The sequence below is a fragment of the Rhinolophus hipposideros genome (genome assembly GCF_964194185.1).
Source record: "Rhinolophus hipposideros genome assembly, chromosome: 1".
NCBI lineage: Eukaryota > Metazoa > Chordata > Mammalia > Chiroptera > Rhinolophidae > Rhinolophus > Rhinolophus hipposideros.
Genome location: NC_138047.1, coordinates 70,635,847 through 70,656,629, shown reverse-complemented (window position 1 = coordinate 70,656,629; position 20,783 = coordinate 70,635,847). Strand labels below are relative to the sequence as shown.

The 20,783-nt window shown below is 41.6% G+C and overlaps 1 protein-coding gene across 3 annotated transcripts in view; it reads left to right on the top strand.

Annotated features, from left to right (window-relative positions):
- Window positions 1-16,031, top strand: part of UNC5C (unc-5 netrin receptor C) — a 368,028-nt gene extending 351,997 nt beyond the window's left edge. For all 3 annotated transcript variants that reach the window (XM_081059736.1, XM_081059735.1, XM_081059737.1), the window contains 4 exons: window positions 4,118-4,267; window positions 6,336-6,500; window positions 12,668-12,846; window positions 13,614-16,031. In XM_081059736.1, coding sequence (XP_080915862.1) covers window positions 4,118-4,267; window positions 6,336-6,500; window positions 12,668-12,846; window positions 13,614-13,779 — 660 coding nt within the window. In that variant the 3' untranslated portion in view covers window positions 13,780-16,031. The remainder of the gene's footprint in view (window positions 1-4,117; window positions 4,268-6,335; window positions 6,501-12,667; window positions 12,847-13,613) is intronic.
- The last annotated feature ends 4,752 nt before the right edge of the window (window positions 16,032-20,783 follow it).

The window sequence follows — 20,783 nt, the reverse complement described above, 5'->3', positions numbered from 1 at the left end:
GTGTGTATTTCAGATGGGCTAGAGATACCTCTGTTGATAACCAGCCCCTGAGAGAATCTTTTCAAGGTTAACTTAGAGGGGTAGAAATGGAACTGACAAAGGAAGACAGAAAGTGACCCCTTCTGTAGAAGCAGAACAAGCTCCTCAGAGCACCAGGTAGAATCACCTGGGTCCAAACAAGGCGCTGAGGTGGGGGTGCTGCCAGAAGGGAGGACAACCTTTGCAAAGGAAGGTGACATTTATATTTCTGACAACAAAGAGCCTAGATGATCCTCATTCCTAAGATGCCATTTTTTTTCCCAAGGTCATGATATTTTTCTTAAGTCTTCCTAAATCTTCTGACCTTAAATATATTTTGTTGCTATTCTCTTTTAAGGTGTGTGAAATAGCCTAACAGTTGGGATCCAAAAGCAGACTGTCAGGAAGCCGTCTTAGAGCAGAGCACACTAAGTTGGGGTTGCATGTTTATATGTTGGTCTCCCTGCCGTTCTTCATGAGTGGCTGGAAGCAAGGACGGAACTTGTCTGTGTGCCCCAGAGCCTGACCTGGTTCCTGGCAGAGCACATGTGCTTCATTGATGCTGAATGAATGCTCCCAGGAGGACTGAGAGAAAAGCATTTAACTGTGACGCTATGTCTTATTGATACATCTGTTATTTTTTTTTGTTCTCTTATCTGTGTCATATGTATAATAACCAAAATGATTACATGCAGAAGGAATTTCAAAATTCAAGCTTTTTAAAATATAAGCTACAGTATTTTTAAGTGGGATTGGCTATAAAACATCTGAAGTCATAATACTTAAACATAACAATACAGAATAAAAGCCTGATTCGCCTCTCAAGTGGGCTTGCTTCTTCTGTCTTCTGACACAAAATTTATACATGGGATTCGCTGAATGTGGCAAATCATCTTCAACTCATGTGTGGTTTTAGATGATGTTAGTTGTCAAGGAGTTGTTTTATTTATTGATTGTAGTATCTTTAATTTCCACTATCATATTTTTAATTTGTGCTTTCGTTATTGTCTTCTCCTTTATTTTGTTGTTTCCTTTAAGTTGAATATTCGGTCCTGAGTTGCTACTTTTCAGGAAAAAAAAAATGTTGAATTTCAGTTTGGTAAGGATCATTCTTACTGAGTCATTTACTCCTGGGCTGATATCTCCCAAAAGTTCTCGTGAAAGGACAGCTGCCCAAGCCAGCAGTCTCCAAAATGGAGTTCACACACCCCCGGCCCAATGAATCCATGGGCAAAAAAAAGACAACATTGATTCTTCTGTGTTTGTCTTAGCTCGTATTTTTAACTTTATATTTTATAATGTAATATTTTATTATACTGATGTGTTAATATAGGTATATAATTTATAAAGAAACATTTGAAATGCATGCTTAGTTTTTGACTGATGGGCATATGCAAACACATATGTTTAGAGACCTCTGCTCGAAGCCTGGATGCATTCTGACGGGCAGTTTATCTTTCACCAGAGTTCATGTCCAATCGAAGGGGAGAAAAAAAGTCCGGTTTCCCTCAGCTCTGTGCATTCCGACAACTTTGTGCCATTCTGGTTAGTGAAGAGAGGGAAAGCTTAGGCGTATGGAGAGTGTGTATTCTCTGGCCCAACTGTCTAACATGGCACTTTACTTGGGACTTTTCTCAAAAAAAGGCTCAAGCCAGCCCAGTTTCTTTCCCCACTAGGAAGAACTCTTTACCATGACTTAAAGTCAATGACAAAGCCAAGGACTGAGCCTTATTCTTGGGCTAACTCCAAATCCAGACTTTGCGCTCAACACATGGCATTAGATTTCTTGACTTCAGGGTCATGGCCAATAGGCAATTTAGGCTTTTTTCAATGATCCTCCCTGCCAAGAAAACTGACAATGCTCTTTATATCCTCTGGCAATCTATGTTGATTGTAGGAATGGGGTGTGGATTATACATTGTTGGGTACAATTACCTCCCGGAATGCAATGCATCTTCTTTCAGACATCCCAGGCAGATAATTGGGACATAATGAAGATCTATAGTAATCAGATAATTACTATCGATTGCTCTTTAGACGTCTTGATGAGGTAATTAGGGTATACTGGAAAGAAGCTAGAACTGATTGATTGGCATGACTGTAATCTCAAAGATTTCTAATTGTGTTTCTTTTCTTCTAACGGTTTATAAACAAACATCATTTTAGTTTTAGAATTTCTCAGGTGCCAGGTTCACAGGGAACATCAGCTTTCTCTATTATGCTAACGAGACACTGAACATGAACATGATCAACATAAGCTCATTATGCCTTCCTGTTGAAGCAGAAGGAACTGTAATTAACCCTCACTTTTCTTACTCGTCTTCATTTCCACATGGCCAGGTTCTTGTCCAGGAACGGAGTGTGAAGTGCTGTGGGAGGGCATTCCATGAGGAGCATGTGTGACTCTGGGTTGGGTGGCTCTGTACAGCCGGCTGGGCACCCTCAGAGCCTGCTGAGCCGTAGGCACAGCAGAGCCAGGACACAATGACACAGCCTATGTGTCCAGGTGGCCAACTGACTGGTTGGGGAGTGGCTGACTGTTCAGGCTCCTGTCACAAGTAATAGCTACTCATCAGCCAGCAGCAACGTTGAATACTCTCAATGTCAATACACTCAAGCAGCTGGACCATGCCTGTGTCTCCATCACTGTGCTATTGCCTCATCTCTTCCATTAGACACTAATTAGAGGAGTGTCTGTCTGAGACCACATTCCATATTATCCTAATATTTTCTACACCTTATAGGACCTTTCAGCAGATTGCATTGTTCAGAATAGTGCCCTGAGTCAGAGATGATGGATGCTGACAACCACTAAAGAAGCAGCTTAAAATGAGCTGTTTACATCTAATCAATGATATCGGTGAGCTCTGCACTTACTGAACTACAATCTGGTTCCCATACTCACAATTCTCCACTGTGACCCATCCATGCTTGGTACCGTGGTAGGTGCCCAATATAGGTGTATGGAATGACCTGAATGATCGCCTGTGTTATTGAACCCCATGCTTTCAATTGAAATATCACCACAAAATAAAATTTTATTTTTCTTTTATATTTTTATTGAACCCCTTGAACCCTTATTATTTTCTTGAACCCCTATTAAAGCAAGGTCACAAATTGCCAACATATTTGTATCACTAAAACTTTTAAAGCATGAGAGGAGCCATGTGTGTGCAGCGATGGTTCAAACAGCAAAGGAGATCCAGGATATTTTGTTCATTGATAATTTGTGGTTAGATGCTGTTTGGATAATTGCAGCTGTAGCTGGAAATGCTTCATTAACTCCCATTAACTAGCTTGAGGAATGAAAGTATATATAGAATCTGTCTTCCTTTTACATCTTTATAGTATAAGTAAAGTTACATAGTTTTTTTTTGCATCAGCCACAGATCTTGAGAAATGAGATGTTCTTTTTCAATTTAATCTGAGTAACTGTTTTGTTCAATATTTGGTGCTAAAAAACCTTCCTAATCTGTATCAGAATATTTTCCTCTAATGGGACATACAATGAATATATTTTAATTTTGTTGGTCACTTGGAATCGTGCAATGGATAATTTTAAGCAAAATTTTATTATTTTATTTCTATAAGAAACTACAAAGTATTGAAAAAATGCCCCAAACACATTCCAAATTTTTATTCATTAGCTTGTTTCACCAAGTCTAAGACACGGATTTGTTTTTTAGTTCTTTAGCCCTTTACCTAAAAGTTCGTTGAAAATCTACTTATTTATCTGTTTATATATATTTCTACCTATTTTTTTTTTAATCTGGGCTTTTCCCCTTTGGTGTTCTGACTGTTGTTTTCCTGTATTTGACTAAATATGCCACTTACATTTCGGGAAGTGCAGGCTGTACTGAATTTGCCCCACAACAGTGTGATTAGATTGCTGAAGCACACATGATGGTCAGTAGGATCCAGTCAGATGGAAACCAGCAGGGGCTTCAGTTGGAGGGTATCGAGGTTGCAGAGGAGGAAGTCACATGTTGCACGACTTAACAGGATGGGGGTAGGCACAGTGAGGAAACATTTGATAAGACAGCCAATGGACATGATATGATTCAGTAATTTGCTTTTGGTTTTGGGTGTGTCATTGTAGGAAGTTCTGCAGCTTGAGAGACAGATGGGAGGACAGCTCCTAGAAGAACCTAAGGCTCTTCATTTCAAAGGCAGCACCCATAACCTGCGCCTGTCGATTCACGATATCGCCCATTCCCTCTGGAAGAGCAAATTGCTAGCTAAATATCAGGTAAGGTTCCCGAGCTGAACTGAAGGCTTGGAGACAGCTCTACAAAAGAGGACTAAATTATTTAGACATAAAATATTCCCTTCCTTGAAGTTAATCTTACATGAGCTCTCATTTCTCCAAAATAGCTTGGGATTATTTAGGATGTTTGAAAAATACTCTAGATATATTTAAAGGAATGTTTTTTTCTTAATTTTTTTCAAATAATCGTATTGTCATTGTTTTGTTTTTAACAAATAAGATTTCTGAGTTCATCATTTCAGTCCATTTTCAGAGTAAATGTTTATATCGAATTGATTTTTAAAAGCCTGAAAATGCATTCGTAGGAAATATACAAAGGAACATTGTTATCCATGTGACACAAATCAGGCTTCGACCTTCTAGAAGAGTATCTTTCTGTTGAAAACTTAGAAGGAACCCCCGTTTTAAAAGTGAAATGGCATGTAAAAATAAAACCTGGTTAGAATGTTATTAAATACCAGTATGAAAATTCTGGCCCCAAGTCTCATTGTATGTACTTGTGGGAAAAGCATACGACTCCCCAGGGGCTTCTGCCTCCTTCTTCATCAGTCAGCCTGAGCTCTCAGGAGACTGTGTTATGGGATCCCTAGCCTCATACCCAGTCCTAGGAAACGTACGCTTAGATAAATGTACACTTAGATAAACTGTGAAGCCTTGTCTATGTGCATGCAAATCCAATCCCATGCCCCAGCACTGTAGCTGGACTGGTTTCGATTTCCTGATGTAAGTCAAGGAACATACTAGAAGGAGGAGAGGGGAAAATTTTCTAGCTCCATTCTTACTCTCATAGGTCCAGTACTCACACAGAAATTGTGGGAAACAACCCTACTAATTTGCTAACAGTCTCAAGCGTCCACGAGTGTTGTATGCCAGACTCTTCTGAATCGCTCTGCACTTGATTGAGAGATCTGGCTTTTAACTTTCTCATAAAATGTCTTCCTTTGCTTTTTCCTTCTCCCTATTTTGCAGCTGCTGTATAAATCCACACATCTCCCCACCACAATTTTTGTGAACAATTTGCTTTGTGCAATCATAATGGAAAGTGCTATTTATATAATAATGATAATTCGATATTAGTTCAAGCTAAGCCTGGCTGCATTCTTATTATAATACCATCCACCAGACACTCATGCACTTTGGTTTATCTCATCTAATCCCAGCCCATCTAGGTACTCTTTTACTTATTCTTTCGCACATGAGGAAGCTGAAGCACGGAAAGGTTAAATAACTTGCCCAAATCACCAAGTAGACAAGGGGAGAGTGTTCTCATTTGTATTGACTTCTCTGCTCTTAACCACCATGTCCGCCCATTTTTTTTAGTGTATCAACCATTTTCTTTCTTTCCTTTATTGATAAAATATTCTAAGATGGGCTCTGCAAGGTGGTCTAAACTTTTTGAAAATGTATATCTGTTCGAGGCTTGGTGTGTTTTTTTAGGCCAAGGACATTTCTGCAGCATCTAACCAAGTCTGCAGTTTCCAAGTATAGTGCATGTTGCCTGCCCCCTGTCCTGTGCAGAGGGAGGATATAGGCATGAAAGGGAACTGGATCAGCAAATTATCCTTTAGAGCTTCTTTGCTTTTCTCCAGAATACCACGGCAGGGATTCCTTTTAATGAGCAATGACTGGAATGTGTGGGTTTTATTTTGGGGATTTTCTAAACTTAAAAAAAAATCATTTACAATGGCTTCTGTCTCTCTCTCTCTGTCTCTCTTTCTGTCTCTCTCTCTCTCTCTCTCTCTCTCTCTCTCTCTCTCTCTCTCTCTCTCTCTCCTCATAAGTGAGACAAGTAGATTATGAAGGCTGACTCCTTGGGTTCAATTCTCAACTTTGCCACTTACTACACGTAGGACTTTGGCTGAGTTTTTTAACATCTCTGGGTGTCAGCTATTTCATCTGAAAGCGGGGGTCAGGATGTACTTATGGATATAAGTACATTTGTTGTGATGACTAAATGGGGTAATACGTGGTATACTGAGAAAAGTACTTGGCAGCCCAGTGTCTGATAGTTACTTTTAGTATTTGTGGTTAACACTTTTATATCCTTTAGGAAATTCCTTTTTACCATATCTGGAGCGGGTCTCAGAGAAACCTCCACTGCACATTCACTCTGGAAAGATTTAGCCTGAACACAGTGGAGCTGGTTTGCAAACTCTGTGTGCGACAGGTAGAAGGAGAAGGGCAGATCTTCCAGCTAAACTGCACCGTGTCAGAGGTAAGAAGCTCTTGTCTGTCTCAGACATCAGGGGAGAGAAGGACCATGGGGACGAGAGAACATGGGGAGTGTAAAGGTATCTCGATATAGGCCAAATGGGCAGGAGTCCTAAAAAGCTTTCTATAGGTCCTATTTATTAAAAGAATAGTATTTTTAATGAGCACAGGGAGCTAGATGCATACAAGAATATAATGAGGAATTCTTTTTGAAAAACGAGTCTGTTATTTTTTATGACATGAATTTAAGGATCATGTTCCTGCTCTTTACAACGGATCTGAATTCCAAATGTGAGGTTTAGTTTAAGTAATGTGCACAAGGAATAACTTTTCCCCAGGCATCCCTTGCTGTGCCACCTTCCTGCCTCCTGTACATCTCCTCCCTGGTCCCTTCTTTCCTCAGGGAACCTGCCTAACACTGGTGGGGCCGAGGAAGAGAGACCAGCCTCTGACCCCACACCTTCTTTTTTTCTTCTCTTCCTTTTTCTCCTTGCTGAAAGGAGAACTCTCTTGGTCTCCTTTCTATCTTACACATCATTCACCAAATATAAAAAGATTGGCAGAGGCAGAGGAGATAGGTGTGGACAAAATGGGTGAAAGGTACAAACTTCCGGTTATAAAAAATAGTAAGTCCTTGGGGATATAAGGTACAGCACAGTGACTACAGTTCCTACTGTATTGCATATTTGAAAGTTGTCAAGAGAGAAGATCTGAAAAGTCCTCATCACAAGGGAAAAGAAATATAACTATATATGAGGACAGATGTTATCTAGACTTACTGTGGGGATCGTCACAATCATTATGTTGTACACGTGAAACTAATATAATGTTATATGTCAATTATACCTCAATACAAATAATAATTAAAAAATAAAATTAAAAAAAGAAAAGAAAATATGCCCCTTTCCCCGGGGGTGGGGAAAACGTTCCAGAAATAGCAGTAAAATCTACAAATTTTTCCCCTAGTGGCCATCACTTTGCCTTTCTCGGCTATGATCGTCACTCAATTCAGTCGGGCATTTTTATATGTCCCTATTACAAAAATAGCAATGGGCCCTGCTAATTAAAACCCCTCTATGTGGAAAGAGGGTGTGTGTGTGAACTTATCAGGTACCTTGGACCCCGAGGCTGTAGTTTGAACAGTGGAAACCCTTCACTCTGGAGGAACAAAGGAAATAGAATAAGCCAAATGGTTAGAAGGCAGCATCTCCTCCTGGGGCCTGGAGATAGCTCAGTTCTATGCTGTTTGCTACGCCACAGAGCACAGGATTGTCGTATTTTAAAACTACAGTGGGACAGCGTATGATTTAAAAGATTTCTTCTCTCTCTCACTGTCTCATGCAAAGTGACAAATGAAATGTCAGGATGTTCAGCATGTCTCCCTCCACACGTTGTATTTAAAGACTGCCTTCCTTAGCAAACCGAGGTGGGAAGAATGGCAGCCTCCACGATGCTCCATCCTTCTTTCCCACAGCCTGCGAAGGTTCGGTCATCATTTCCTCCTGTAGTTTCATGAGACTTTTGACTCATAAAACAACTTTAGTCACAGACCCCAGTGACATTCATAAGGAATGATCTCGGTGTCAGGGTGCCATGGCAACCGCCAGGCCTTCCTGAGGCGCAGGCCCTATCTCCCAGGCACACAGCACCACCCCTGCTGGCTCTGGAGGGTGTTTTCACTTTCTAGGCCCAGCAGGTCTGCAAAGTTCAATAACCACCCAGCTCCAGTGACAACAAAGGCTGCGGAATTTTGGAGGGGGCGAGGAGGTCTGCTCCTTTGATGCTTGCTTTCTGTTCAGCGGGAATGTTTGCCGTGTGATGAAAAGGTGGATCAGATGCAGCCAAGAATGAAAAGATCTGTGGAGGGCTATTCCCTGCTAGGTCCTAGGTCCACCACCCCCTCATCCAGAAGAGACAGTTTTGCATAGTCTGATCCCAATTTAAGGACTTTTTCTTGTGCCATCATAGAGGAAAGATGATTTCTCTTGCAACTTGGCGGCAGTCAGCTCAGAGAGGCCAGCCTTTCAGTCCTGTCGGAGGCCTTTGCCCATGTGTGACAGACAAGCACATTTAACAGAGGGAGGGGCAGAAATGACTGGAGTCAGATGACTTTGGGGATTAAGGGGCACTCTGCTGCTTTTACTTCTGGGTCACTGAGTCCCACTGTCGTTGTTAGCATTTGAATGTGGTGCCTGCAGCCCCCAGAGGGGGCAAGCGTGGGGCTGGGTTCAGAGATAGGGAGCGAGGCTCAGCTCTGAACACTTGGCTCTAGAGAGCCCTGAAACCCAGGTCCTCATCAAAAGCTCTGAGAAGGGGTTCACTGTGACTGATAAACCATAACCAAACAGAAAAGACTGCATTGGTGGTGTCTATTTTCTGCACAGGGCTCCTTCCTAGGGTCACCTGGCAAACTGGTGTGTGGGCTGGGATTGCAGTTCCAATGTCTTCTGCCCCAAGAATGAGTTGACTTGTCAGGAATGTGCGGCTCCCCCTTCCTGCAGCCACCCACCTCTCAGGGCACTCCCCGGCAGTCATTTATAAAGCGACATGGCCCTTGGCCTCTCTAGTCAGGCAGAGGACCTGTTGCCCCCCTCAAGGGAGACCAGGCTATGCTTGACATAGACCATGGTGATGTCAAGAGCCGGCCGATTGTTCCTCTCTGGATACTTTGGCCGGAGATTCCTTAACTAGAAACAAAGCCTTTAGTCTCACAGAGATGCAGTTTAAGAATGAAAATGTCTGAAAAGTATAGGCATGAATGCATCTCAAAATGTAAATGATAATAACAGGTTTTTTATTTTTATTTTTTAGAGGGATAGGGGGAGCTACCCACCACTACCAAGAGAAAAAATGGTTTAGAGAGAGAAACTTGTCTCTTCAGCCCTTCTATTTAGTTTTAGCTATGGGCAGAGTACTTATAACCCCTATTAACTATTGACACACAACACTTTGGTATACACAGAGGGTAATATTAAAAATGTATAAAGTAGCATTGCTCTGCTCTAGCCAGCCCGTCTATTGACCTCTACAGTTTTTTATAATCTGTTCAAAACAACCATTGGGAAAATCTAGTTTTTCTAACTGACTTTAGGAAGAGTTGGAATATAAGAGTGAGGAGTCGATTCAACTGTGGAGTGAGGGATGAAAATGTGTGCCATCATCGGTAGCAGCTGTTTGGTTAATGGTGAAAAATCGCATGTTTAACTAAGGGACTCATAACATCAAAGACAGACGGTACCAGTATCATAAATGATTATTGTTATAAGCAGTCTGTGAGAGTAAACTCTACTTTTACCTGGAAATAAAGGAAAAACTAATAGCCACTGAAATTATTAGATGAAATTGAAATGTAAATGCAGAGGTATATTCTTCTTTGACCTCCAAGGCTGTTGTCAGCCATCCGATAAGCTCTTCTGTGCTTGCTTCATCCACACAGAAGTTAGCAGGCTTAGAAGCCAGGGCTGGAGACCCAGGTGAAGTGGTGGTGGTTCTGTATCCATTGGGAAAAGGATGACTACAGGGATATGTGAGCAGACCTCCCTGACAGCCAAGCTACCTTTACCTGGCCTTTGTCTTCAGGATTTGATAGTGAGAAGAGCCATATATTCGCTTAGCCACATTTAGCTGGAGGAAAGCTCAACATACTACTCTGTGGGTGGGTTTCCATCAGAAACTGGTTTCCGCCAGAAACTGGTTTCCGCCCGTTTGTGTACTAGGAGGCAAATTTTCTCTCGTTTTAGAAAATGTGAATTCAGTAGCTTCTGTGTACAGGTCGCTATTGGCTCTAGTGCTATTGGCTCTGGTCGCTGTGCTGAGTATCGCAAGGGTTCTGAGGAAGACAAAAATACTCTCATCTCCAAGAAATTTGAGAAATCAAAGGAAGAAACACATAAATGATGACCAACATGAATAGGGCAGAATGAGGACTGCAGAAGAGCTGTGAAAAGTGCTGTAGGAGGTGTTCAAGTTGACGGCTTTGGATGGATTTGCTCAGGGGAGACTCAGGAGATATGCTTTTGATCTAGGCTATGAAGGGTTTGCTTGAAAGAAATTAAGGGAAAGGGCAGAAAAATTTCCAGAAGTAGAGCCTAAAAGCCAGGTGATAGAAATAGTGAGTGGTCCTGTCTGAGGTGAGTTTGAGTCATGTCAAGTCAACCCGAGAAAGACTAGGGTCTGATTGTCCAGCGGCGGGGGCATGTGGATATGGGGCCCCTACTCCATGTCAGGCCTGGCTCTGAACTTTACAGACATCACCTCTGGGGTTTCATATCAGCTGGCGAGGCAGATGGTACATATCCCCTAATGCCTGATTAAAAGTTAGGGTTCCCTTTGGTAGGAGGAACACTTAGTGGTTTTTAATAAGAGAGGGTGGAGGGGGAGGGAGGGGAGAGAAACATCAGTTTGGCGCTTTGGGAAGATTAGCGGGGTAGTGGGATGGATCACAGATATGCAGGAGGGAGTTCCTGTGTCCAAAACAAGGATATCTGGGGACAGTACTACACAAAGCACACCCCTCCATTTGAACTTAACCTCCACTGCTAGCAAGGGACAATCAGCGTGGGGTTGTATTAGGGGGACATGGTGGGTTTCCTTCTGGACCCTATTGTTATTGTCCAGACAAGAAACAAGCAGGACCTCAGTGTGGGTGATGGCACTAAGTTGTGGAAATACCACATGATTTATCTTCACCTCCACCTCCCCAACCCATATATAGATCGTTTTATGCCTAATGCAAGTGTTGGGCACTTGGGTTCAGACATCGCCAACATAAATCCATTGATAAACACCGACAGGTACTCTTCTGCTCCCCTCTGTTGAAGCCCTATGCCCTTGAGGTCAGGAGCCCTTTCTCCTCACGTGGAAGGAACTCTGTGCCTCTTGCAAGGAAAGATCTGCTGGTCATGTCCTCATTCAGGGATATTGTTGCTTCTGTGTTTCAGTCTTTTACATCCTGGCATGTGCTGCTGGAGGTAACACAAAGGAGCAAAATGGAATCCTGAAAGTCTCAGTTTGCTAAGCTTTGGATTTTGGGGCTAAATACTGTGATGGCAGCCACCACCACTGTGTATAGTACGGCAAAAACTTTGTTTAGCTCTCACGTGCCCTGCAAGCCCCCAGAGGGACCCTGTGCAGTGGGATTACACAAGCCTCGCTGTGCACATTAGCTGTTGATCCTGTAATGCAGAACCCACTGTCAGTCAGCACTGGGACCAGACAGCAGCGACCCCTGCAGTGCAGGAGCAGCAAGGTTTGGGGGCCCTGGGCAGTGGTGGCACTGACCCCCTCTTCTGAGGACTCTTCAAGACACAGAGACTCCTTGGTGGCTGAAACTGTGTGTGGCTAGTTTATCCTCTAGCAACCAATTATGTACACCAAGGAGTTACCTGCTGAGAGAGAGAGAGAGAGAAAGAAAGAGAGAGAAGAGAGAGAGAGAGAGAGAGAGAGAGAGAGAGAGAGAGAGAGAGGACATTGAAAGTAGATTTCCTATTATTGCTTTAAAACTTCCCAGGCAACATTTGCTTTTGCTTTTCCAACCAGCAGAAGATCAGAAAATGATTAGGGTTTCTCCTGCAGATGAAATTCAGATTTTGCATTTGTGCTGTTTTATGAGCTGAAACTATTCTAAGAGCCAATTTATGGTTTTCTCTACTAAAATTAGATTTTAAAAAAATACGGTGTACAGCAATTGGAGGATGCCATTAGCAGCTTGCCCTAAGGCAATATACTGTGTTCACCATTTTCTTTAAGAAATTAGTCTTAATTTGATATCATTTAGAGGAGAGCTGTGTTCCATTTCATTCAACAAAAGCAGAACCGAGCCATCTTCTGCAGAGGTTAGAGCAAGAATTTACTTGGGTGTTTACCTAGGGCATTTTCCTCAGGGTCGGACAGCTTCTAGAAGCTCTGAACTTTCAACCTTCTAATCTCCGATCTGTTCACCCATAAATCCAAGGCTATGCAAAGTTAGCTCAAAATGTACCTCTTGCTTTCAGCCAGGTTACAGATAGCTAATCACAACTTTCAGCCAGGAAGAAGCCATTCTTACTAGGAAGAATAATAGCACCCATTCTCTTCTTATCGCTCAAAGCAAGGCATTATGGTGATTGCTTCGATAAGGATTGCTTTTGTCTTCAGAAATAATGCTGTGTTGTTCCTCTGCCTGAACCACAGGAACCTACTGGCATTGATTTGCCTCTGCTGGATCCAGCAAGCACCATCACCACCATGACAGGACCCAGTGCTTTCAGTATCCCTCCCCCTATCCGGCAGAAGCTCTGTAGCAGCCTGGACGCCCCACAGACCAGAGGTCACGACTGGAGGATGTTGGCCCATAAGCTAAACCTGGACAGGTAAGTATGGCCAGGCTCCAGCATTAGTTTCTGTTAAACATAAGGCTCTAAGCTGATAACTCGTAGACACAGGGCAGCATCCCTTTTTTTTTTCCATGCATACGTCTATTTACTTTTCATTCTGCAAACATGTATTAAGCTTCTTCTTTGTTTCTTGGACTGTGGGCTTGCAAACGCATTCTTGAGAGACATTCTGGGCTTATCTGAAATTTATAAGCATCAAGTTTTGTGATCCACTTTAAAAGCTGATGGGCTAAAACCCCTAAGTAATATGTGCACTTGCTGAAGTAATTATTGTTCCCCATCTCCTGTTGAGCCAGATCTAATGCTGGATAAATCACTGATATGCAAAACACAGCATTGATATTCAGTTATAAAAAGACTTTAGGAGTCTCTTCTTTGTAAAATGTTGCCATCACTACCAAGCAAAAGACATGTCATGACCTGCCAAAGATGATCAGAGCCTGGGCTGGAAAGAAAACATGTCTTTTGATTTCCTGTTTAGGATATGATCCATACACATCTTGTCTCTTAAATTATCTTACTCAGAGTTGAGGTTAACAAAGTTAAACATCACGTCTCCGGTCTGGGGCTGATCTAATTAAGTATGGGCTAGTTATTTAGAATGGCTCATTGTAAACCACAGTTTCTCAAGTGGGACTTGGATATGTAAAAGACAAACAAACAGAAAGGGTTAGCAAGAACGAAAGAGAAAAACAGATCTGTAAACCACGCCATTCAGCACATTTTCCCATTCCCAATTACAGGTACTTGAATTACTTTGCCACCAAATCAAGCCCCACTGGCGTTATCCTGGATCTTTGGGAAGCACAGAACTTCCCGGATGGAAACCTGAGCATGCTGGCAGCTGTCTTGGAAGAAATGGGAAGACATGAAACAGTAGTGTCTTTAGCAGCAGAAGGACAGTATTGACCCATGCAGGGGCCGAGAATGCACCGGGAGTCTGTGGCCATCCCAGGGATCCCAGCTGAGAAGGAAATCCAGACTAGACCAATGAGCTTCACAGGCAAGATGGCAGCGGGAGAGAGAAGTAAACAGATGCAACTGATATACACGCCCACTTTACTCGGACATCATCACAAACGTTAAGAACAATTGTATACATTTGTACTTTGAATTTAGAAACCAAGCTAATTTTCTTCTTTGTTGGGCTGTATGCTGTGTGGTACAGGATCTTACAGTTTCCTAGGAAACGCTTTTTATCGCTATCCAGATATATGGATAAACTTTCTTAACAAACCCAATTTCTACAAATGTTGTTTACATCACATTGGACAGAGATGCAGATACTGTCCATGGCTCGTTCTATTTTTGTTTAAATCATTTGAAGTTGAAGCTGGGGACGGTTTGTTGTGTCTAATTCAGATTAGTAATTTACCGAGAAATCAGACTTTTGCTACAAATCATGTGCATCAAGTGTCTCAGATAATCCTCCCATCAGTGTTCTGTTTCTAGAACTTGTAGAACCAGTGTTACTGTTTGTATCAGGGAAGAGGAGAGGAGTAATTAACTGAGGTTCCTTATTCCTTGAGGTCACCCATCCAGTGACTCTCTGGGAATAAAGCTATAGCCTTGCAGGAAAGACAGTGATTCATGTTCAACCACACAAACAAGCATTTCTTCACAACGCGTGTTTGTAATATTCAATTTGAAGTGTTTTCTTTTTTAAAGTATCATTATTATCCTTGTTATTATTGATGAGTATTTACAAGTATTCTAGTAAAAGGAGTTTCTTTTAACTTCTGTTTTTGTTAGCAGTACTGCTAGTATTTAGGTATTGACTAGACCTGCCTCATCTTCTCACATAACAAGGTGGGCGTGGTCACCAGTTTAATTAAACAGGCATTGCTTCCTTGACCTTTCATCTTTTCCCCATCATTCTGCCCCAGAGAGGTAGTTAATGCATACTGGCTTTGTCAGTCTGTTTCGCTTGCTCAGGCAGGGTCTTTCTCCTCTGAGTCTTATCATGAGAAGCATTCTCTATTCAAATTCACATAATATTGGGGTTACATGGCCCCACACTGACTCCCCTCAGTACTCTAACTACCTTAGAGGCAGTGTGGTTGGAGGAACAGCCTCTGAACTGGTAATCAGGAAACCAGTTCTCATTCTGGGTTTGTCGTTACCTAGCTGTGCTACCTTGGGAAAGTCATTTAACCTTACTAGACTTCAGTTTCCTCACCTGTAAAACGAAGGGGTGGGATTAGATAATCTCAAGGTTTCAAATGCTGGACATCCACTCCAGTCTCATTCATCACTGTGAAGACCAAAATGGACTCAGAGCTGGATAATTTAAAGATCCATGAAAGCTAGTCCCTTGCCCAGGCTCCATTATGCCTTCCAAATAGTTCTGACTTGGAAGATAATTATTCTAACCTGTACCATATTTGTTATGCTTTCAGGTCTTGTCTTTGTGTCATTGCATTATGTTGTTCACTAAGAGATGGCATCCCTTTACTATCACTTTCTTTCCTCTTTTGGGACCACTTGCCTCCCTGCTTAGTTGCAAATTATGTTCTATTATTGTCTTCGTAAAAATATTTTAAATTAAAAAAAACCAATTTAACTGAAAAATAGTTAATCAACAAACTACTTTGTGTAAACTATGATATTTCCTTAGGACTATCACAGGCTCCTCGTTTTAACACATGGACTCAAATCATTCAGCAGGTGGGGAATAGAGAGTCAACAGCCCAGCAGCCAAACCAAGATTGAAAAACAAGGACCCATGTGTATGAAGCAAAACCTTCAAAACATGGTTAGGGTTTACTTTGGGGCTAGAGGTATCCATGTTGCTGAGTGGGTTTTAATTAGAAACAATTTCATACATTTTCTTTACTTCCACATGTATTTCCTCTCCTATTTTGGTGACTTCTAGATATGTCCATGCTCCTCCATCCTCGTCGTTGAGAAAATATTGATGCCTTAGTATGGAGCCTTTTCTTTCAGACCTTTATTTTCTGTTTTAGACATTTATTCTAAATCTGTTTCTCTCTCGCCCCCCCCCACCTCCCGCACTATATATAAAAATATGCTATCATGAAAGGGAAAAGATTGCACTAGTAAACAAATTCAGTGGGTAATGTTTGTACCAATGCATATTTGACCAAAAGATAGTAAAAATGTATCCTACAGAAAAAAAAATAAATAGATTATTTGTTTTTAAAGGAGGAGAAAAGAGAGCTATTTTCCACTGCAGCATCTTGAAATAACTTCTGAAGATTGATCACCATTACTGGTTCTCATCTATGGAAATCAAGAATTAGAAATCTGAAGGACGCTCAAAGGAATGTCCATGCCTAGTGCAAAGTAGAAGCAAGAAAATATGTGGCTATCCAAATACATCAATTCAGAACTTGAATTAGAAAAAAAGCCACTAAACAGTCATCAACACAGAAATATTGAACATAGCAAGAACTATATTATCAAAGCCATTGAGGGCTTTTGGGGTTCATTTCAAACACTTTGTATTTTTTGTTCAACCTCCCAGCACCAGAAACAGCAAGAGTGGTTGATTCCTTATAAGCAAGGTACTTAACTGTCATGGAACAGTGTTATGTTCCCTAGCAAGAGAATGGCAACCTCCATCATACAATGCACCATGTCAAATGATTTTCACGATGAATTCTGATTTCCTTCTTCCTTGGAGTCAAGTAATAGCTGTTAGATGGCTCTCAGACGTGTAAGGTCCATACACAACAGTTCATTTCATAGGGAGCCACTTCTTCAACCATTGTATGTTACACATCCTGCCGTTCATTCCTAGGGCTTCTGTAGAGCTTGTGAGAAAAGACTGGCTTCATTTGGAAGGGAAAACCTATCACTTGTGCGTGGTGCCATCTAGTGGTGTGTAACACAATCTACCCCGAGTTGAATATAAAAACTAAAAGTTTGGCAAAGGGAATGAATACCTGCAGAGTCAATAGGCCGTTTATGACAAATCAATGTGGGGAAATTTTCACTTCAAATAAGTTTTCTTATTCTCACATGTTGTTCACTTAAGTTACCCATATCAAAAATTGCATGTCATTATGAGCCTAGTACGTCATCAATTCATTCATACACGACATGTCTCAACTTGGTTTTTGGTAATAGAAATACACAAAAATCTATACGAAACATTTTTCATTGGGCTTTATATGTTTTAAATCTCCTTATTTCTGGTTCTCTAATACTTATGTTTGGAAATGTAAGAAGCATCCACTTGGAAAGAAGTAAGTTTTATATATGCAAATGAGAATACTATGTCTAAGGAAGTAAAAAAATATGGTTTGTAATCAAGGAGAAGAAAGAGGCTTCCTTTCTTCTGAATTTGGGGATCTAAAGGCAGAGGTTTCATCCAGTTTCATTTTCTTTTTTCCACACTCGTTCAGATTTCTTTAAAGTACGCTGGAAGGAACAGAAGTTGGATTCTGAATTGATAACTGGGCATAAAGTGATGCCAAACACGTAACACCAAGGTCCTCACAGCTAACAGCCTTTTCACACACAGCATGAATACCAACGTGGATTCCTACCTTAGTTACACAGAAAAACCCATTCTCATGTGAGTAGCTTACACTACTCACGTGTTCTTCCAAGGCAGGACAATATTTTGCGTGAGGTGCCCAATATTAAACTACATGATCATTAGCCATTTTCATATATATTATCATTTTGTAGATTTTAATCTCACAAGTCTCAAATAGGAGAGCCATTCTTTAGGAAGATACCATGGAGACTGAGTTCAGGATACTCTGGAAACCACACATTCAAATAATATTTTTGAAAGGTATTTCTCCTGTAAGATATCTAAAGGTAAGCATTCAGATAGTAGAATCTAAACTTTTTTACTTTTTTTGGAGAGGAGCAAACCGGCTCTTATCTTATGTATCCTTACCTGTGTCTGTGTCAGGGACACAGCAGCTGTGCTCTCTATCGACTTGCTCTCTGTCATAAATGTATGAGGAAGGGAGCCAGTAAGGTGATCACTGTCTCCCCAGAATTCACAAGCCTTTGCCTCTATAAGGTCTGCCCCTATGGGGTCAAGGAAATGAAAACCATGTAAAGACCTGTAAGAGAGTGTACAGAAGGTGGAAAAGTTTACTTGTTGAATTATCAGCCTTCAGATTGAAAGTGAGCTTTAGCTTTTGCTCTTTGCACTAGTTATCAGTTTCACTTAGAAGACCTCAGTGCAAACCCAATGCTGATGAGAGAAAATACAACCAAGGGAACAGCTGAAATGAAATTGGGTTTTAGCTATCTTCTTTGGAAAGAGGAGATTTTGTGAGTAAGAAAGTCTGCGCTTAAAGCCGATTATTTACAAAGATGATAATGGTCAATGAGCATTAGAATTTATAGATCCAATAAAGGAAATATTTTTATTATTATCTCAAGGTAATAATTTTTTTTTAAAACCTTTCGAGTGCCTCATAGGACCAACTATTACACTTTGGTGTTTTTTTTGTATATTTTTTTTGAACTGTACTGAGCTAATGTTGACTGAAATTCTTAGAACTTTGCCTCTGTGCAATGAAGTGCTGTTTCTCTACCCTAAGAAATCTATTTGTATAATCTCTGGCTGTACTTATCACTTTGAAAGATTTCCCTTGTATCTCTCAAAAAATATTTTAATGGAGTAAGTCATAAGGGGAATAAAAATATTGTAGCCAATGTTAACTTAAACTTGTGTCCATACAGGTCAGGTAACCAAATGGAGTCATAAATATTTCCAGAATTCATGACTGAAAACCTGCTACTTTTGAAAAGTAGGGAGATGGCCTTGTATATCACTGGGTGGGTTTTCTCTACAGACTGTAAGTCTAACCATGAATTTCCTGATCCTTTAGTTTTATCAGCCTTATGGTTGCCCCCATTTTCAGAAATTCTATCTTAAAAATTTGTCTTCAGAAAAGTTCATGGCTCCCAGATTTTCCAGTGGGCTTATCATCTCCTTGTATTGATCTGTGATGGGATATTAATGGGTTCATTCAACCAAATGTAATGTATTTCCCAGACCTATTTTAGCATGGTTAAGGAAGGTATCACCAGGACAACAGACAGGAATTCCACAAATGGACTAGCACACAAAGCCAAGCGGGTATAAGAGGCTATTTCCCATCCTGTTGTCCACTAGACTCTTGAGTACTGATGAGATCTGTCCAGAGATCTTCTGGAATCCCAAGTCAGGATTCCCTGCAGAACATCTTGAGAGTCGTAGCCCATCAGTTGTAGAGTAGAAAACAAGAAAGCTGCCTTGAGATATCATCAGCTGCCCACCAGCCAAAGCATTCACTACTATATACCAGCCTCTCCGTGTGCCATTTCAGATTTGTGCCTCAGCAAAATTAACTCTCAAGACCATGACACCAGACAGTCTCTTTCTGATATACCTAAATCCTGTGTGTCATCATCCTTCAATTCAAAAGGTCCACCACAATTGGCACTGTTAGACCTGTTGTTGAACTCGATGGTACTTACCCAGGGAAATGACCCTGGAGGTCAGAATCGTAGGCAGGTTTTGCTGATCAGCAGCCTAAGGGAGATGATCCCTTGGCCTCTGAACCTCAGCATAGCAGTGAGGCAACATCCAACAATCATGACCTGAACTATGTTCCCTACGTTAAAACAAACCTGTTGTGGAATCGCATAAAAGAGCAAGAAATCTACAGCCAGTGGAAAAGGCCTTTGCCCTTTTATATTCGTAAGGTCTCTGATGACACCTGCTCATGTAAGTTTAAAACGCAAATGGATATTCTTCCAGGCCTTGGGGAAGAGAGAGGACAGCAATCAGGACGAGGTGGACATGTGATTTGCGATTAGCGTTCTCCTTTCATTTGTTCCCAGACCTTGTATTGGTAGTGAAGCCTTCACCCTCGGGACAGGGAGCATGTAGCCCAGCTGCAGGGAGCATGCTCACCCCACATGTGCCGGATGCCACAGGGCTGTGTGTGTTCACTAAGTTTAATGTCGTGCTGTGATAAGTAGGTGACTTTTCTCTTTGCTCTTTCTAAAGAAGACAACCTATGTTTGTCTGAGGAAAAGTCCCGGCAGTCTGTGCTGAAGAGCCTGTGTCATCCACCCGCTGTTCACTTTGAACTGTTCAACTGTAGAAATGTCAGATGGAGGTTTCGTGCTTTGTCCTTTTCCTTTTTTTAAAACCCAACAATACAACATTGGCTTTTCAGCTATGGAACACTTCTGTTGTTGTGGAATTCCCTCTTGCTATATCTTCTATGCAATTCCTTTTCTAGAAAAACCCTGGTGGAGGAGGAGAGCTCCCTGGGCATCCTGCCCACCACGTCGCTGTGTGGCAGAGGTGAGGGGGTACCAGCTCTGGGTGTGCCTCTGCTCTCTCCCTGGCTGCCGCTCCCCATTTTCCTGCAGTCCCCTTGGTTTGTAAATTGCCTGCATTTATTCTGCCAGCCAACATGTACAAAATGTAAGAAATAATTTTTAAACAGGTAATAAATTATATTTATAAGCAATGGAGAATGCTGCCTCCATCATTTCTTCGTAGCAAGGCTTCCTCCATGTGAAGGACCACCATGTTTCCTCAGCAGGACACACAGCTCTCGGATTCTGCATCGATGGCAATCACCACCTCCCCCAGGCACAGGATGAGGTTCTAGAACGGTGCTTCTCAAGCCTCTCTGTATATTGCAATCACTTGAGGAGCTTTAAAAAATACCAGTGCCTGGGTCCCACGCCCAGAGATTCTGATTTCATGGTTCTGGGGTGTAGTTTGGGCTGTGAGGGTTTTTAAAGCTCCCAGGTGATACTAATAAACAATTTAGGGGGAGAACCAGAGTCTTAGAACTGCTGCATTAGATGCCCCAGGCAGCTTGGGACTAAAGAAAGTATGAGGTCCCACCCTCAGGGATCTGATTTTAAATGAAGCTTACAAATCACTGCACTAATAGGTGGGAGATGAAAGG